The sequence below is a fragment of the Saccostrea cucullata genome, unplaced genomic scaffold (assembly GCF_032062105.1).
Source record: "Saccostrea cucullata isolate Sc308-1 unplaced genomic scaffold, CSIRO_AGI_Scuc_v1 ctg8075, whole genome shotgun sequence".
In the NCBI taxonomy this organism is placed as follows: domain Eukaryota; kingdom Metazoa; phylum Mollusca; class Bivalvia; order Ostreida; family Ostreidae; genus Saccostrea; species Saccostrea cuccullata.
In genome coordinates, this window is record NW_026927329.1 from 1 (window position 1) to 17569 (window position 17569).

The 17569-nt window shown below is 34.2% G+C and overlaps 1 protein-coding gene across 1 annotated transcript; it reads right to left on the bottom strand.

Moving 5' to 3' along the window:
• Positions 1-3351: 3351 nt before the first annotated feature.
• LOC134274107 (uncharacterized) lies at positions 3352-17049 on the bottom strand (the record flags this gene model as incomplete). Its single annotated transcript, XM_062756363.1, has 5 exons — positions 16983-17049; positions 9191-9265; positions 6930-7085; positions 5084-5167; positions 3352-3645 (listed from the first exon to the last, which is right to left on the bottom strand). Coding segments are annotated over exons 2-5 (586 nt in total), but the record flags the coding sequence as incomplete, so codon positions are not given.
• Between the last annotated feature and the right edge of the window lie 520 nt (positions 17050-17569).

The window sequence follows — 17569 nt, forward strand, 5'->3', positions numbered from 1 at the left end:
CTGTTTAAGATTAACCACAAGAAATAAGTTTAAATTTACTTATTTAAAAATGCTGATATTGCAATGAATGGTAATTGAAATTAATATTTGAGATTATATATTTGAAAAAATGGTTTTATTAAAATTAATTATTAATGAAGAAATAAAAAAAAAATCTTTTCTAAATTTGTATATGGTAAACGATTTGTCTTCTTTTTTTTAATTTGATTTTTTAGGTCACCTGAGTAACTCAGGTGACCTATTGCTATCCGTTTTCGTCCGTTGTCGTGCGTCGTGTGTCGTGTGTTAACATTTGAACATTTTCAGCTTCTTCTCTGAAACCACTGAACCAATTTCAACCAAATTTGGTATACAGCATCTATGGGTGGAGGGGAACAAAAAATTGTGAATTTCATGGTCCCCGCCCCCCTGGGGCCTGAGGGGTGGGGCCAAAACCACTAAAATTAATGAAATCTTTAAAAATCTTCTTCTTTACTCCTGGACATCAAGCAGGCAAACTATTGGCACGAATGTAATGAGCATTGAGTCCTCTACCAAAATTGTGAAATTCATGGCCCCAGGGTCAGGGGTTCTAGTGCTAGGGTTGGGCTGTATAGATTATAAAGTGAAAATGCATTATTTCTTTGAAAATCTTCTTCTCTGCTCCTGGGTATTAAATGCACTAACTAAGCACATAGTTATGATGAGCAAGAGTGCCTCTTCCAGAATTGTGAATTTCATGGCCCCAGGGTCAGGGGTTCTGGTGTTAGGGCGGGGCTCTATAGATTATACAGTGAAAATGCATTATTTCTTTGAAAATCTTCTTCTCTGCTCCTGGGTATTTAATAAACAAATTAAGCACATAGTTATGATGAACAAGAGTGCCTCTTCCAGATTTGTGAATTTTATGGCCCCAGGGTCAGGGGTTCTGGTGTTAGGGCGGGGCTCTATAGATAATATAGTGAAAATGCATTATTTCTTTGAAAATCTTCTTCTCTGCTCCTGAGTATTAAATACACTAAATAAGCACATAGTTATGATGAGCAAGAGTGCCTCTTCCAGATTTGTGAATTTCATGACCCCCGGGTCAGGGGTTCTGGTGTTAGGGTGGGGCTCTATTGATTATATAGTAAAAATACATTTATTCTTTGTAAATATTTTTCTTTGCTTCTGGGTTTTAAGCCAATGATCCAAGTATATATATATTTATGATGAAGAAAGGTGCATCTAACAAAGTGGTTTTTAATGCCCCCAGGGTCAAGGGGAAGGGGGTGGTTACATAGCCTGAAAATAAATTAATGCTTTGAAATCTGCTCTTTGGTATTAATCAACCATTTTATGATAAAATTTGCAAAATTTTGAAATATATGGCCCTGGGTCAGTGGTTCCTTTGGGGTGAGGTGCACAACTGGTTATAAAGTGGAAGTGCATTTTCTCTTTGTTACTCTGATCTACCTCTGGGTATTAAGTAAATAGAGTAAGCATGCTAAGTTAATAATTATGATAAGCAATGGTGCCTCTTTCAAAATTGTAAATTGTGAATTTCATGGCCTCCGGTTTAAACACGAACCAAATTTAATTGTTTGAAAGTTGTTGCACAATACTCAGGTGACCTATAAGGCCCGTGGGCCTCTTGTTTAAAATTTATTAGAAATTTTAAGTGTCAATTTTAATATACTTTGTATCACAGATGAATTTTATGGCCCCAGGGGTATAACAATAATCTCTGAAAATAGTCTATTTTTAGCATTTCACACTGTTTTTGCACGTACTCCTGTGTAAAAATAAGCATACAAAGGTATTGTTTTTAATACCTAAAAATTAAGAGCAAGTGGTCAGGAAAGAAAATATGTCAAAGTTTGAAAATTTCACACAAAGACTTTTCGGACATAGGTCCCCCTTAAAGCAAAATTTTCTCTAACAGATACTCTATTTTATTATTCAAACATTTTTTTGTTCATTAAGAATTCGTTTGAGCATATTTTATTGCATTAGTACTCTACAAATGGTTTGAAAACAAGTTCTAACAACTTACGAGGTTCTCACCATAAAATGCTACAACATATCGTCAATGTTTATACATGGGAAGAAAAAAACCTATTGATATAAGAATTAAATATAAGTTTTGCATGGACACTTTATGTATATCTAGTAAACTATATAAATCAGATTATATTATATTTTTACCATCAATTAATTTTTTATAGTACATGTATACATTTAAACTCAATTCTTTTCATTCTGAGTATAATCTCTTTATCAGAAAGATTTAATCAAGTAATGATCCAAATACATTCAATAATTTTAGTGTATTGTCAAAAAAAAATCTCTCTGTAAATGGATGATTTATATATTTTTCACTTTTTCCCAAGAAAATCATTTTTTTTTTTAAATTCTCTTTACATAAAACATATAAATGTACCGGTATGCATATTGAAATTATTAATATGTAGAACCTGATTAATTAATAATTATGTTATAAACCAAGTACTTATTATATGTATTTTGATATTGAACTTATACACCACAGGTAAATATTACAGATAAAAAGCCTAAAACAGACTATACACAGGTGACCACTCAGGTGTGAAAATCCCAATTTTGGCTAGATGGGAATAAGAATTTCAGAATTTTGGCTAAGTGGGAATAAACCGCCCATGCAGTCATTAGGAATACACAGTCAGGTGAAAGTTATAAGGTAAAAAATATTGGTACCAAAAAAAAAATGTCTCGTTACAAGGAATTCATGAATAAATATGAAATTCCTAGCATCAACTGTTCATCAAAAGTTATAGGATAAGTTTTTACCAATGTAGTTCATCTCAAAGGTCTGCTGGGTCAGGAGGTCAAACATAGTAGTATCCAAGAGAAAGTCTTGTCACAAGGAATAAACATTTGATAATATTACTGGTATATAAAATCCCTAGCAAAAACCATTCAAAAATTATGGCCAAGCTAGGTAAAAGTTTTCAAAACAGGTCAATCTCCAAAGGCAAGGTAAAATCCTGGTACCCAAATAAAGGACTGATCACAAGGAATATAACATGTAAAATATAAAAACCATAGCAGTCCAACCATTCAATAGTAATGAGCAAGGTTTAAACTTTTGCGGAAGATAAATAGACTAAGAGACAAACAGATGGACAGACGCCCAAAAACTACATACCCCAAATCTTTGATTACAGGGGTATAAAACATATTAATGCTTTCATACATTGCTCTGACTTTTCCAAACATAAAGTCTCTAAATCTTTGGGTTCAACAGTTATCATTAAGAAGTTTTGGGAGACAGACAGATCATAACAGATGGATTTTGAGATAGGACAAAAATAATGCAACTGATATTTGATCTCGAGGAACATTCACATTTACCTTTCTCAGCATCATCCTCCTGAATCTGTTTACAAGCTTCAAAAATTCTCTCAAAGATAAATTTAGATTTTGTCTCCATGAGTTCTGTGAAAACTGTACATCTTTTCTTCTTGATGATATGTTTAATGAGTTTCTCACACATTGACTGTCTACTCTGTTTTTGACAAACGTACTCAGCTTCCTCTATTTCACTCACTATATCCTGTTGTCTTAAAGCATCTTGGAGATCTTCATAAATAATGTTATTTTTAAGGAACACAAATGATTTCCTGACTGCTTTCCCATACTGGCATTCTGAAATGGATTTTTTTGCAACTTCAGTGGTACAAAAAAATTATTCAAACTAAAGGCCCATGGGCCAGAATGCTCACCTTATTCCTTGATGACAATTCCAAGTGGAATTTCTGTTTATAAATTCCAGCTACCATATTTTACCCCTAAACTAAATTCAGCAAGACTTTGATGACCCAAATCTGTTAAAAGGCAGAATCTCAGAGATGGAATTTCAGAAAGTTCTGTCTCCTCTTGTATAAGGCCCTCTAATTTGTGGATTCCAAGCAGAGTACGCTTGGTGTCCACCCAAATTATGGGCAGAATCAGTGTACACGTATTGTTCATACAGGTTACCAGTTAATAATTATCTTTACGCCTGCAATTTTACTAAGAATTCCATCTTGATTAGGCCTAAAATAAAATATTGTTTGTTTGCAGTTGCCGACCGACCCATTGAAAATGCACTCGACCCAAACTTTTTTTGGCCATTTTGTAATATATTTTTTTTCTCAAATTTTTCAGGATATTAAAACTGTTTTATTTTCAATTTTTGTCTTCATCAGTCAGTAGTTTATACCAAGACTGCAGCTTATTCATGTATAGTAGACCTATGAAAAACTCTATCTTATGTTATCTAACAAAAATCTGAAAACAATTTTTTTTTCAAAAAAAAAAAAAAAAGATTGCCTACCTACCTACCCAATCTAAAAATGATATGTCGGCAACTGCAAACAAAGAATCTTTTAAGCTTGGCCTTAAGCCTGTTTTCCAGGTAGAACATATTTTTTACAGGAATGTTTTGAATCAAATTCTACAATACCCTTGGAAAATCACTGGATATATAATGACAACTAGCTCCTTCAAGTGATACACAGAAATTGACAAAATCTACATTGTTATTGTCAAGTCTTTGAAACAGTAGCATATTTGTTTTTTTTTCAAGATTTATGTACAGCAAATCTCGGTTAAAACGAAGTTGCTGGGACCTATGTTACTTTGCTATATCTGTAATTCGTTGTATTTGTTCATTCATGAAATTTATGTAGCTGGGGATCCAAGATGACTTCGCTATATCCATGAATTCGCAATGTCCATGTTCGTACTAAACGAATTTTACTGTATCCAGTGTGGCTTAAACTGGTATGGTAAAATGAAATTTCAATGTTATTGTTAAATGATATTTTCTTTAAAAAGAAGTCAGAATTTGATATTTTTTAAAGTCTGTGAAGCACTTTTGTGGAACTGATTTTGAACAAAGTCTTATTAAAACAGTATCAAGTACCAAGTTTTGTTGAAATCAATTCATTAATCTGTAGGGGGAATAGAAGACTCACAGACAACTTACCATCACTTCTGCTTTTCTAGTTTTTGTCCAGTAAAATTGAATTAAAAATGAATCAGCTACATAAGTTCAGATAATCAAACAAATAGGATGTATACATATATTATTCCAACCCACCTGTTACAGTACATCTTTCATCAATTTTTGGAACTTTAGCAAATTCCCCATTTTCCTTCTCAAGATTGTGTCTCTTTGCACTACCTGAAGTTGAAAAAAAAAACGTTCATAAAAAAAAAGCAGATAAGTACAAACTTTAATCTACTCAAACTTTAATTAAATTTTATGTCTTGTACATGACACAACCCCCATCTAAGCTACATTATTGGCTCAAATGTATTTTTAAAAAATGGGGGCTTAATTTTTCAATGCTTAAGTGTCTGATATTCACTTTCAACAATTTTGAGTAATCAAATACATACATTTAATTCTCCTGAATATTAAAAGTGATTATTCTGTCCCTCCTGGGCAATTGTGGGCAGATTTTGTATGGGTCTAGCAGAATTCAACAATTATATGAAAATGCACATTTTATTGATATATTACTTCATTAAATATGCAATATAAACTCTTTGTTTTCTTATCGGTATTATTCAAAGAAAAATAGTCATTCTTTAGCAAACCAATGAAAAATTTAGAGTCTGTCACATTTTGATATATATATATATATATATATATATATATATATATATATATATATATATATATATATATATATATATATATATATATATATATATAAAGAAATCGAAGGGGGGGGGGGCATTTTTTATGTACAAACATCAATAACAGAATAGGGTAAATTTGGGAAAATACAGCAGAAATGTTTTTTTGTACTGTATACGACTAGGTTTAGTGACATTTAAGTATGCTGATTTTTATTTTCAAAATAATTACATTTATTTAGTAAATTAAGTTGGAAAAATGTCAAATTTATGTAATTTCAGCGAGATTGCACTAATTAATACACATTTTAATTACATTTAATTAATTAAAGCAAAACATGATTATAATTATGCGACAATACCCAAAGTATCAAATTCAAACAAATAATTCATTCTCTGCTAAAAAAATGGCTGAATCTTTTATGATTTATTATTCTAATGGTTCAAAGTCTTTGAAAATGTATGCAGGAAAAGAGTAACCCCCTTGCTCTTTAGTGAATATACCCAATTGTACAGATTTTAAATAAAAGAAACAGAGTAATTTTTTAAATTGACATATATAAATAAACCTTTTTATAGAAAAAGCAGACTAAAATTCATATTTCTAAAAATTGATGTATTCTTGAAGGTGGCAGAGGATAGTTTTTTTTTTTAAAATCAAAATGTTTGTCTGACGGTTTACTTAATATTGAGCTGCTTTTAAATTGTACATTGGAAAATTTTTAATTATCTCTACATGTAATAATAGTATGATCTAGTCCCTTGAGGAATTTGAAGCTTTTAGAAATAAAACATGAACAACTTACATAATGAGCCCTAATGATGGCACAGGTACAATCTCAAAATTTCATGTAAATTAAACCTATTTTCACTATTTCGCCCCAGTCGCAACTGCTTCCAGGCCCGTGCTAATGACCTAAGCTACCACATAAATTGCAGAACACTTGTAATTACCACTGAACAGCAAGAGATAATGGCTCAACCACCTTGTTTTCAAGCTACAATTCATAGTATGAACCCATCCGCTTTTCTGGAGAAATACCAGAAGTTTGATTTTTGATCTTAGTTTCGTATTTCTAGTTCATATCCCAGTGACACTAAAGTTACATATATTTCACTAAAATATACAAGCATGGCCATAACTTATGTAATGTAATTCAATTCATAGAATTGTCAAGATAATGGTGACAGAATTGTCATGAAAAAAGCTAAATATACATTTAGGGAGGAGGGTGTAATTCAAGGGTGGCGGACCTCACTATGTGTTTGCAGCTCATGCAAATTTATGCTACACTAAATACCTGTAGAGACGGACTTTATTTCAGTGAAGTTAGAGACTCCAGGTATTCCTTGCCCAGCTTCTGTTCTACATCGTTTGCTCAGCATCTCTGGTGAATATGACTTCTTACAACGTTTCAAAGGATCCTTCATCAACCTTATACTTCTTTTCTCTAAATCTGATAATCAAGATAAATATATAATATATTAAATTTTGTAATTTTTGAAGGAATCAAATAAAGAAGGGAAACACATTTTGGAAAGTAAACTAAGCATGAATTGGTTAAGGTGGGAAGGGAGGTTCCAAAGTTTCAGATAGGGTAGTTACCATTCCCTTCATAGACAGCATAGTATGTGCTTTGAATTGGCCTGTTAATAACTTTTAATTAACTGTTAAGCTAAATATTTATACCGTATAAGCAGAGATTTTAGTGAGGGTCTCATTTTGGCATTTTTAGCGAGGGTGTTGAGATCACTAAAATTAAATATTTCTAAAAATTTATTCATTTTTGTGTATTAGTTGGGTTTAGTTTTGTGTACCGGAGTTGACTCCTTATGCGAGACTGTTGACTTCTTGTGTACAAGTTGGTTTGCGTACGAGTCGTTTGTGTATGGGTTGACTGTAAATCTTATTGCTTGTATAATTTATTTGAGCTTAATATATTTACAATTGTTATACCCTTATAAATATCCATCTATATATTTATTACTAATAAAAAGTCCAACAAAAGATATGTTTATTACATCGGTCTAACAATTTCACTGTTGACCGGTCTTACATAAGAATTGTTAGACCGCAACGTCACTGTTAGTGTTACGTCACAAGTAATTTATCATCGTTCAATATCGGCGATGCGGAAATAGCCGAAGTTAGGAGCTACAAGAGTTGTTGCTAACAGCAAGGTAAGGAAGAAGGGAAGAATATTAATGTGATAAATAATTTTTGTGATACAATAAATATATGATTGATTTTGTTCTTTCTCACCGTGATGTTTTATTTACTGATTAAGCCATAATTTTTCATATATACAGTAATTGATAATATAGCGTGTATTGATTAAATTGATCAATCTTAACCCTTCGTGTGCGGGAACCCAATATACTGGGCCTGATGTCACAAACACTTGCGTGCGGGAACCCAATATATTGCGTCTGAGTCTGGAATTAGCACTTCGTCACATAAAACGTAGTGTAAAACATATAAATGAGTTGTGAATTATTCAGAATCTATCAATATGTATTATAAAACTACAATACATTGGAAAATAGGTGATTAAGATGTGAAGATATGCGAATTATTTGTGAAATTGTGATTTAAAGTGAAGGTGATTGGCGTTCGTTATGATGAAAGTCAGTCCGCTATTTTTGGAAACAGGGAAAAAACGCGCATGTAATACATGTAAATATCAACAATTTTAGATATTTGCATTTTAGTACACCATTGTGATAATTTTGTTGAAATTACAAAACAACTCAGTCCTTGAGGTTACAGTGCAGTAAAACAAGTCAGCACACAAAGGGTTAAGTGAGCAGTGAAGGGTATAACAAAACAGTTATAGACTGGGATTCGGGCAATTAACATATGATTTGTTGAACCTGAAGGTGAAAATTGTTGCCCTTGGCCTGCGGCCTCCGGCAACATTTTCACCTTCAGGTCCAACAAATCATATGTTGCCCTCATACCCAGTCAATAACTGTATATTACATTTAATAACTTTTTGTAGTTAATATATGTGTATTCTGAATTCAGATCACAAGTTTTGAAACAGTAGGGCTTCATATCAGTACATGTAACAATTAACATTACCTTGGGTTTCATTCATTTAATTTTTATACATTAATGGCATGTTTTCTTTATATTCACCAAAAAGTGTTGTAAAATTAACACACATCAAGAAAAGAATTAAGATTATAGGTAGTACCATTATTTACGGTACAATGAAATGTAAAAAAAATATCATTTTGATAAATAATATTATAGATAACAAACTCAAAATGCATTGACAACATCATGCTTTATAGTTAATGTCCATAAAAAATAAAATGATTTTAGGAAAACGAATTAGGACATGTATGTTACTAAGCCTAAAGACATTGACCAGAAAAGAAATAGATGATATATAAGCTTTTTGTAAAGACTAAAACCAATCCCAGCCCTGTAGGTCCAATTTCCATTTATAACAAAGTGTTCCTTAAAATATATTTATCCAACATTGTAAAGCAATACTATAAACAGCATCGTGCATCGATGGTAAATAATTGATGCCTTGTGTCTGAATTTTACCTTCTAACTTTGATGGGAAAGACTCCCCCATTTTTTTCTCTGGATCTGACATATCTGTATGCAGGCTTCAGCCATCTGAAATGATAAAATCATGAGGTACTTCTTTTTCTCTCTATCTTATCCCTTTTAATAACAATACAAGAGGCCCATGGGCCACATCGCTCACCTGAGAAGCTTTAACCATTCTGTTCTTTACCAGATTTCCCCCTTGTTATACATAATGCATCCCCACCCTACCCACTGATCATAATTAGACATTTTGAAATCTACACTACCCCATGATCCTTCCATGGGCACATATGTTTCAGCTTTTTTGGCCCAGTGGTTCCTGAGAAGAAGATTTTCAAAGATTTTTCCTATATATTTCTATGTAAAACTTTGATTCCCCATTGTGGCCCCGCCCTTCCCCCGGGGGTCATGATGTGAACAATTTAGAATCTACATTATACCAGGATGCTTCCACATAAGTTTCAGCTTTTCTGGCCCACTGGTTCTTGAGAAGAAGATTTTCAAAGATTTTTCCTATATATTTCTATATAAAACTTTGATTCCCCATTGTGGCCCCGCCCTTCCCCCAGGGGTCATGATGTGAACAATTTAGAATCTACATTATACCAGGATGCTTCCACATAAGTTTCAGCTTTTCTGGCCCACTGGTTCTTGAGAAGAAGATTTTCAAAGATTTTTCCTATATATCTCTATATAAAACTTTGATTCCCCATTGTGGCCCCGCCCTTCCCCCGGAGGTCATTATTTGATCAATTTAGAATCTACATTATACCAGGATGCTTCCACATAAGTTTCAGCTTTTCTGGCCCACTGATTCTTGAGAAGAAGATTTTCAAAGATTTTTCCTATATATCTCTATATAAAACTTTGATTCCCCATTGTGGCCCCGCCCTTCCCCCGGGGGTCATTAATTGAACAATTTAGAATCTACATTATACCAGGATGCTTCCACATAAGTTTCAGCTTTTCTGGCCCAGTGGTTCTTGAGAAGCAGATTTTCAAAGATTTTTCCTATATATTTCTATATAAAACTTTGATTCCCCATTGTGGCCCCGCCCTTCCCCCGGGGGTCATTATTTGAACAATTTAGAATCTACATTATACCAGGATGCTTCCACATAAGTTTCAGCTTTTCTGGCCCACTGGTTCTTGAGAAGAAGATTTTCAAAGATTTTTCCTATATATTTCTGTATAAAACTTTGATTCCCCATTGTGGCCCCGCCCTTCCCCCGGGGGTCATGATTTGAACAATTTAGAATCTACATTATACCAGGATGCTTCCACATAAGTTTCAGCTTTACTGGCCCAGTGGTTCTTGAGAAGAAGATTTTTTAATGACCCAACCCTATTTTTGTCTTTTCTTGATTATCTCCCCTTGCGAGGGGATATGTCGCTTCATTTTAACAATTTAAATTCCCCTTCACCTAAGGATGCTTTGTATCAAGTTTGATCAAAATTGGCCCAGTGGTTCTTGAGAAGAAGTCGAAAATGTGAAAAGTTTACAGACGGACAGACAGACAGACGGACAGACGGACGGACGACGGACAAAATGTGATCAGAAAAGCTCACTTGAGCCTTCGGCTCAGGTGAGCTAAAAAAACATGTAGAACCAATTTTTTTGTGTGAAAGAAAGTGCTATAATATTTCAGCATCTTAAAATTATAATTCATGGCAGAATCCTGTAATGCATTTTTTATGTCATTGTAATTCCAAAATAAAATGGCCATACTCAACATATTTTGTTAGGTCATGTGAGTCTTTTCTTCCATTATTGTCCATCGTGTGACATGCATCAAGAATAAATTAAGTGTTAACATATTTTTACGTTTTCAGCTTCATCTCTAAAAGGGCTGACTCAATTTCAACCAATTTTGGCGTTTAATCTATGGGTGAAGGGTAACAAAAATCATGAAATTTATGGCCCCTGTCTTCTTGGTATCTGAGGGATGGCCCTTAAACCATCAAAATTAATACAAGCTTTAAAAATCTTCTTTACTCCTGGACATCAAACAATGAAACATCTTGCATGATTGTAATGAGCACTGAGCCCTCTACCAAAATTGTGAAATTCATGGCCCCAGTGTCAGGGTTTCTGAAGGGTGGGGCTCTGTTGAATACATAGTGAAAATGCATTATTTCTTAAGGTAGTCCGATCCTCAGGTTTATAAAATTAGCAGTTAAGTAATCAAAAATACTCATAAAAGTATCTCTGAATCCACAAAGTTATGTAAATTTATCCACAGTATTTCTTTGAAGTTAAAAGATTAAAGTTATAACCATTAATTATATAGGGAAAATTGTCAAATCTCCAATATTTTTGCAGAAAAAGCAAACTCGAATATTAGCAATGCATTTTCTAATTCCAAATTGATCAACAAATATAATTTAGGTTATAAAAAACGATAGGTATCCAGGCATTCAGAGAATTTGTCATGATTTTTATACTAATATTTTATATTTCTTATATTCTATTTCCATCATATATTCTATAAAACATGTGTAAAAGGCTTTTGCTATCATTGCAAGATACCACAAATCACTTTTCATTTCATATCATGCTAATAAGCATTGGTATCTAAACCTGGATTCAGGAAAATCTTAGTTCTCTAAAACTGTATTAATTTTTTCGCCTTTTATAGGGTACAAATGTCAACTTTTATAGGACCTTTTCTAAGACTTCAAAATACCTTGAATCTAATACAGATGAATAAAATGAAAATTGTTGCATGAAAAAATTTCATTTTCAAGCTTCATTTTGATGCATTTCAAATTAAATATTAATTTTTGGAGTTATCCTTCCTGGTTGAGGATCGGATATCCTTAAACTATTATTAATCAGTAATAATCAGCAATAATTATCAGTTCCCTCACCCCACAGGAACCCTGACCCTGGGGCCAAACATTACAATTTTTCAAATATGCATCTTTGTTCATCATAAATGTTGATTAAAACCAAGGAACAAATTTTAAATATATAATCATGAGAGTCCCCCCCCCCCTGCCCTTTGTACCCCTGACCCAAGGGCCTTGAAATTCATAATTTTGTAAGAGACACCCAGCTTCCTTAAGATAACTAAGTAGGTAGTTCATCTCCATATACCCAGGAGCTGAAAGGAAGATTTTCAAAGAATTCATGCATTTTCTCTATATAATCAATAGAGCCCTACCCTAACACCAGAACCCCTGACCTTGTTTGCTAATTATCCATGAACAGAGAAGATTTTTGAAAGAATTAATCAATGTATTTTCACTACATAATCAAATGCAGCCCCACCCCCACCACCAAAACACCTGACCCTGGGTCAAAATTTCACAATTTTGGAAGAGGCATCCTTGATCATCATACCTATGCATTGTAGTTTATCTGCTAAATATACAAGGGAAGAGAAGATTTTTTACCCCACCTTAACTCCAGAACCCCTGATCCTAGGGCCATGAATATCATAATTTTTGCAGAGGGCTCAATGCTTATTACAATCCTGCCAATTGCAAGACTGCTTGATGTCCAGGGGTAAAGAAAATTTTTAAGATAATGTTAATGCTCATTTTTATGATTTTAAACCAACCTCTAAGGCCGTGAGGGGGGGGGGGGGGTCATGACATTCAAAATTTTCAAATTTTTGCTCCCCCTCACTTATAGATGCTTTTTCCCATAATTGGTTTGAAACTAGTTCAGCGGTTCCAGAGAAGAAGCTAAAAACGTTCAAATGTTAACGAACAACACAAGACCCTGAGTGAAAGGAGACCTAAAACAAGAGGCCCATGGGCCACATCACTCACCTGAGTGACTTTGGTGATGTCGTTCTTTATCAGAATTCCCCTTGTAATATACTTATTGTGGCCATACCAGCGGTTTTTGAGATGATTTTTAAAGATTTTTCCTATTTATTTCATGTAAAACTTGGATTCCATATTGTGGCCCTGCCCTATCCCCGTGGGTCATGATTTTAAGAATTTAGAATCTACACTACCCAAGGATAGGATGCTTCCACATAAGTTTCAGCTTTTCTGGTCCAGTGGTTCTTAAGAAGAATTTTTTTTATGACCCCACCCTATTTTTTGCCTTTTCTTGATTATCTCCCCTTGGGAGGAGACTTGGCCTTTCATTTTTACAATTTGAACTTCCTTTTACCCAAGGATACTTTATACCAGGTTTGATTAAATTGGTCCAGTGGTTCTTGAGAAGAAGTTGAAAATATGAAAAGTTTACAGACGGACGGATGGATGACAGACAATAAGTGATCAGAAAAGCTCATTTGAGCTTTCAGCTCACTAAAACTTATTTCTTGTTTTTTGAATTCATGGATTTATTAACACTGTGAACATAACAAATATTTACAATATAAGTTATTTTCCCTCTAAACAGTACTTTTAGCAGAATTATACGAGGAAACCCCTTGACCCCCCAAAATAAAATTTTTCATAATTTTATGAAATAGTTCTATAATTACTCATTTTGAATTAGGAATTCTGCTCTATATAAAAGCAGCTTTGGCCAGTTTTAGAGAATTGTTCATGATGTGGGATAAATGATGCAATTCATGATGTCATAATATTCATGGATTCATGTGATATATTCAATGCATTAATTGTCAACTGAAACTGCACAGTTTTGATTTTTTCAGAAATCAACAAGGCTGAAAAGGCTTTAATGAATTAAACCTAAGACTAGTGCTCTGTTGATCAGAAAAGCTCTCTTGATCCTCTTGCTCAGGTGAGCTAAAAACAAAAAGAATTGTATACCTTGATGTACAAGTTTAAATCAGACCAAAACTTAAAAATGTAGCATTTTAAAAGCAAATTTTCAGAAGTAACCATGGACATTCAACTCAGTTAAGTAAATCAGGGTTTTATAAGTATAGGTTACATCATAGATGCCAAGTAGTATAAATATATCGTTTTCATGGGGTGTGGAAATCGAGGGCGTGGAGCGCCCGAGATTTCCACACCCCATGAAAATGATATAATCATTACTACTCGGCAATCTATGATGTAAGCAACTTGTTGCATGTCTGATGACGTAAATTTCATTGAGAGTGTCAAAAGTGACCTGGTTTCTGCCTACTGCAGTGATATATGAAGGGGTGTGGAAAGTATCATCACATATGTGATGTGGGATATATCACCACAGAGAGATCAAAGAAAATCACTGCAGGTATGCAACAAAAAGAATTATGCATCTTGGATTCCGGTAATGGCGCCCGTTCGAGTAGGCCGAGCTTAGTGATGGAGAGGTAGAGTGGCCATTATAGCACATAACTCAATAAGTTTGGTGTCTTGGATGAAGTAGTTATAATCAAGTGTGTTCAGAGATTCGGGACTGTTATTTTTGGAGACCTAAAGTGCAAAATGATGTTTTTGTAGGAGTTTTCAGTCCAAACTTTGACGTGAGTAGTTATTACTATAAATAGTTACATGTCCAAACCTGTTATATGAGTATTAACACAATAGACAAATACTTGACTATGTCGGCCAGTGGTGTTGTTACCAGAAATTCGAATTCTAACTCACGCAAGTCAACAAACAGTCCTATCTCTAAAAAAAACATCTCAGACTCCAAATAACTATAATCAAAAACAAGAAAAACAAGAGAAATCGGAAAGGCATCGGAGAGACCGTCAGAGGAAATGCTCTTAATTCAGACGCAACTTACTGAAATAAAAAAAACAATCTGAAAAAATCAGTCAAAGTTGACGACATCAGGGATATCATCAAAAAATGTCGTAGAGGAATTACTCTCCAATCATTTAAAGAATTTTGAAAAGAAAATGAACGACCAAATTTTGCAACTAAAACAAGACAATCAGAAGCTAACTCACGATATTGAACAATTAAAAAAAGAAAATTCGGAGCTTAAGAGGGAGCTAAATGAAAGCAATGACGCTCTAAATGATGTGCACAATAGAGTGGAGAAAGTAGAGAAGTTATTTAAAAGCGCTGCTGCAAAAGCAAATTTTAATGAATAGTATTCCAGAAAAACAAATATTAAGTTTCGTGGGTTTCCCGAGGCAAAAGATGAAAACTTATTAGAAGAGATTAATGAGGCCTTAGGGGAAGTGGGTGTGGCTATATTCGAAACTGATGTGATAGCGATGCACCGAATTCCATCAGGACAAAAGGACCAGCCCCAACCAATAATTGTCAAATTGCGCAGCCCTGATGCTAAAGAGACTATAATGAGAAAGAGAGCCGACATAAAAGAGCTGAAACGGGTGGAGAGTCGCAGACGACGTGACACGGGACAACGCTATGTTGATATCCTAACTCAGTGACGACCCTAGAATCGACACTGCTTGGTATTTCAACGGTGCAGTATATGGACAATACGGGAAACGCAGAATCAAGTTTGATATTTTTGACTCCATTGAAGAAAGAATTCGGAAAAAGTGACTCCGTTCGGAATTCCTTTGCAATTTAAACGGCCATGAACACTTCCGGTGATGAGTGACATAGTAGCTGGGTAAACAAAAATAAAATGTGCTATTAATGAGCCACTCAGGTGTGTACAGGAATTACATTTCTTTAATTTTTTGTGTCTTTGTGATTTTCTTTGTCAGTGTGTGAAAGATGTATGTGTGAATTGAGTTGGGTTAGAAATAGTATCATAATTTTACAAAAATAGATGGTCCATGTGGAAATGTCTTTTTAATGTGTCCTATAGTAACTCTTAATATAATTACTAATTGAATATGCATTGCATATTGCGTTTATGTATTATATACGTATACTGAAGTGTATCTATCCTTATGTATGTGTAACAGGAGAGGAGAAAATGCAGCGGACCATACCGGGATTCGAACCCGGGCCCCCTGAAATTCTGGTCAGGTGCTCTACCAACTGAGCTATCTGGCCACCGGCGATCGAACCCGGCTGACCGCCACATTCCTCCCTCCTTAAAGGTCTTTGGCCCTCCAAAGACCCCAACCCAGGCTCATCCCTGGCAGGTCTTTCACCTGTCAATTCCAGGGCACCGCACGGCACGGCACCAAATGTAACGGGAGAGTAGAAAATGCAGCGGACCAGACCGGGAATCGAACCAGGGCCCCCTGACACTCCGGTCAGGTGCTCTACCAACTGAGCTATCTGGCCACCGGCGATCGAACCCGGCTGACAGTCACATATGTATACTAGATGTTTATTCATGTGTGTATTTGTATTTTTCCAACAGGTATGAGAGTGTGGGAGAGAGAGGTGTATATCTCTTGCAATTACTTAAATAAAAAAAAAAATTAAAAAAAAAAAAAAAGAATTATGCATCTTGAAGCACTCTCCTTGTGTGATAAATTTTAGCACAATTAGGTGTGTGATAAATTTTAGTACAATTAGGTGTCACATTAGGAAAAATTGATTACAGACATGTGGATGGGTAATGGATATCTTGCCTTCTGGACATTGACAGCTGAAAAAACACCTTCTTTAATATTTTTTTACTCAAGGAGATGACCCCCCCCCACTTATTTAAGTTACCAACATGACTTTGGATCCCCACCCATTCCCTATGATACAAGAGCCCAGTTGAGCCAGTTGGTAATATGAAAAGACTTAATATATACATGAATTTAGAAAGTACCGTAACCAACCAACTCCCTCTCAAATATAGTTATGTTAGTGACCTACAAAGACTATGACTAAACAAAACTATTTAAAACTCACAGATAAAATATCGATTAATTCAACAACCATCATCCGAATGTTAAAAAACAAATATTGAAATGATAGTTGAAACCTTTCCAACTAATTTTAATCCATTAAATTAGTTGTTTGGGGATGAAAATCAACTAACCAAGAAAAAAAGCCCCAGGATCCATAATGACAGCCATTCTGAAAAATAAGGTCAAGGTTATAAATGTTCCCTGCACATGCGTGGATGCTTGATGACAAGTCCTAACACTTTCACTTGAATTTCTCACTTTAGCTGCATATAATCATCAGACAATGGTGCAGGAAACAATGTGGAAGTTAAAACATTCAACAATGTAGTTGTCATTAGCTACTCCCTTATTTTTTTATACCCACCTTGAAGTGAATGTGATAATATTCCTCAGTTACAAAAATAATACCCAAATAGCATAGATATAGTCAACAAAAAACCGCTTGGTTACAATGATTTAAACATTGTCATTCAAGTAAATATGTATTCATGCATTGTTAATGATCGATTTAATGGTTAACGGTTTTTGAAAATTAGCTTTCGGTTCTACTTCCGAGAATATCTAGCTAATATCTCAGACAGAATGTCATTTGATCTCTATTTTGATTGTTAACGAAAATTTTAACTGTCAAGTTTTTACCCGATAAAATCATTTATGTCTTTCAAGAGTTTTTTCCAAGGCATTGATCGTAACTATATTTAAAAAATGACACTGAGCA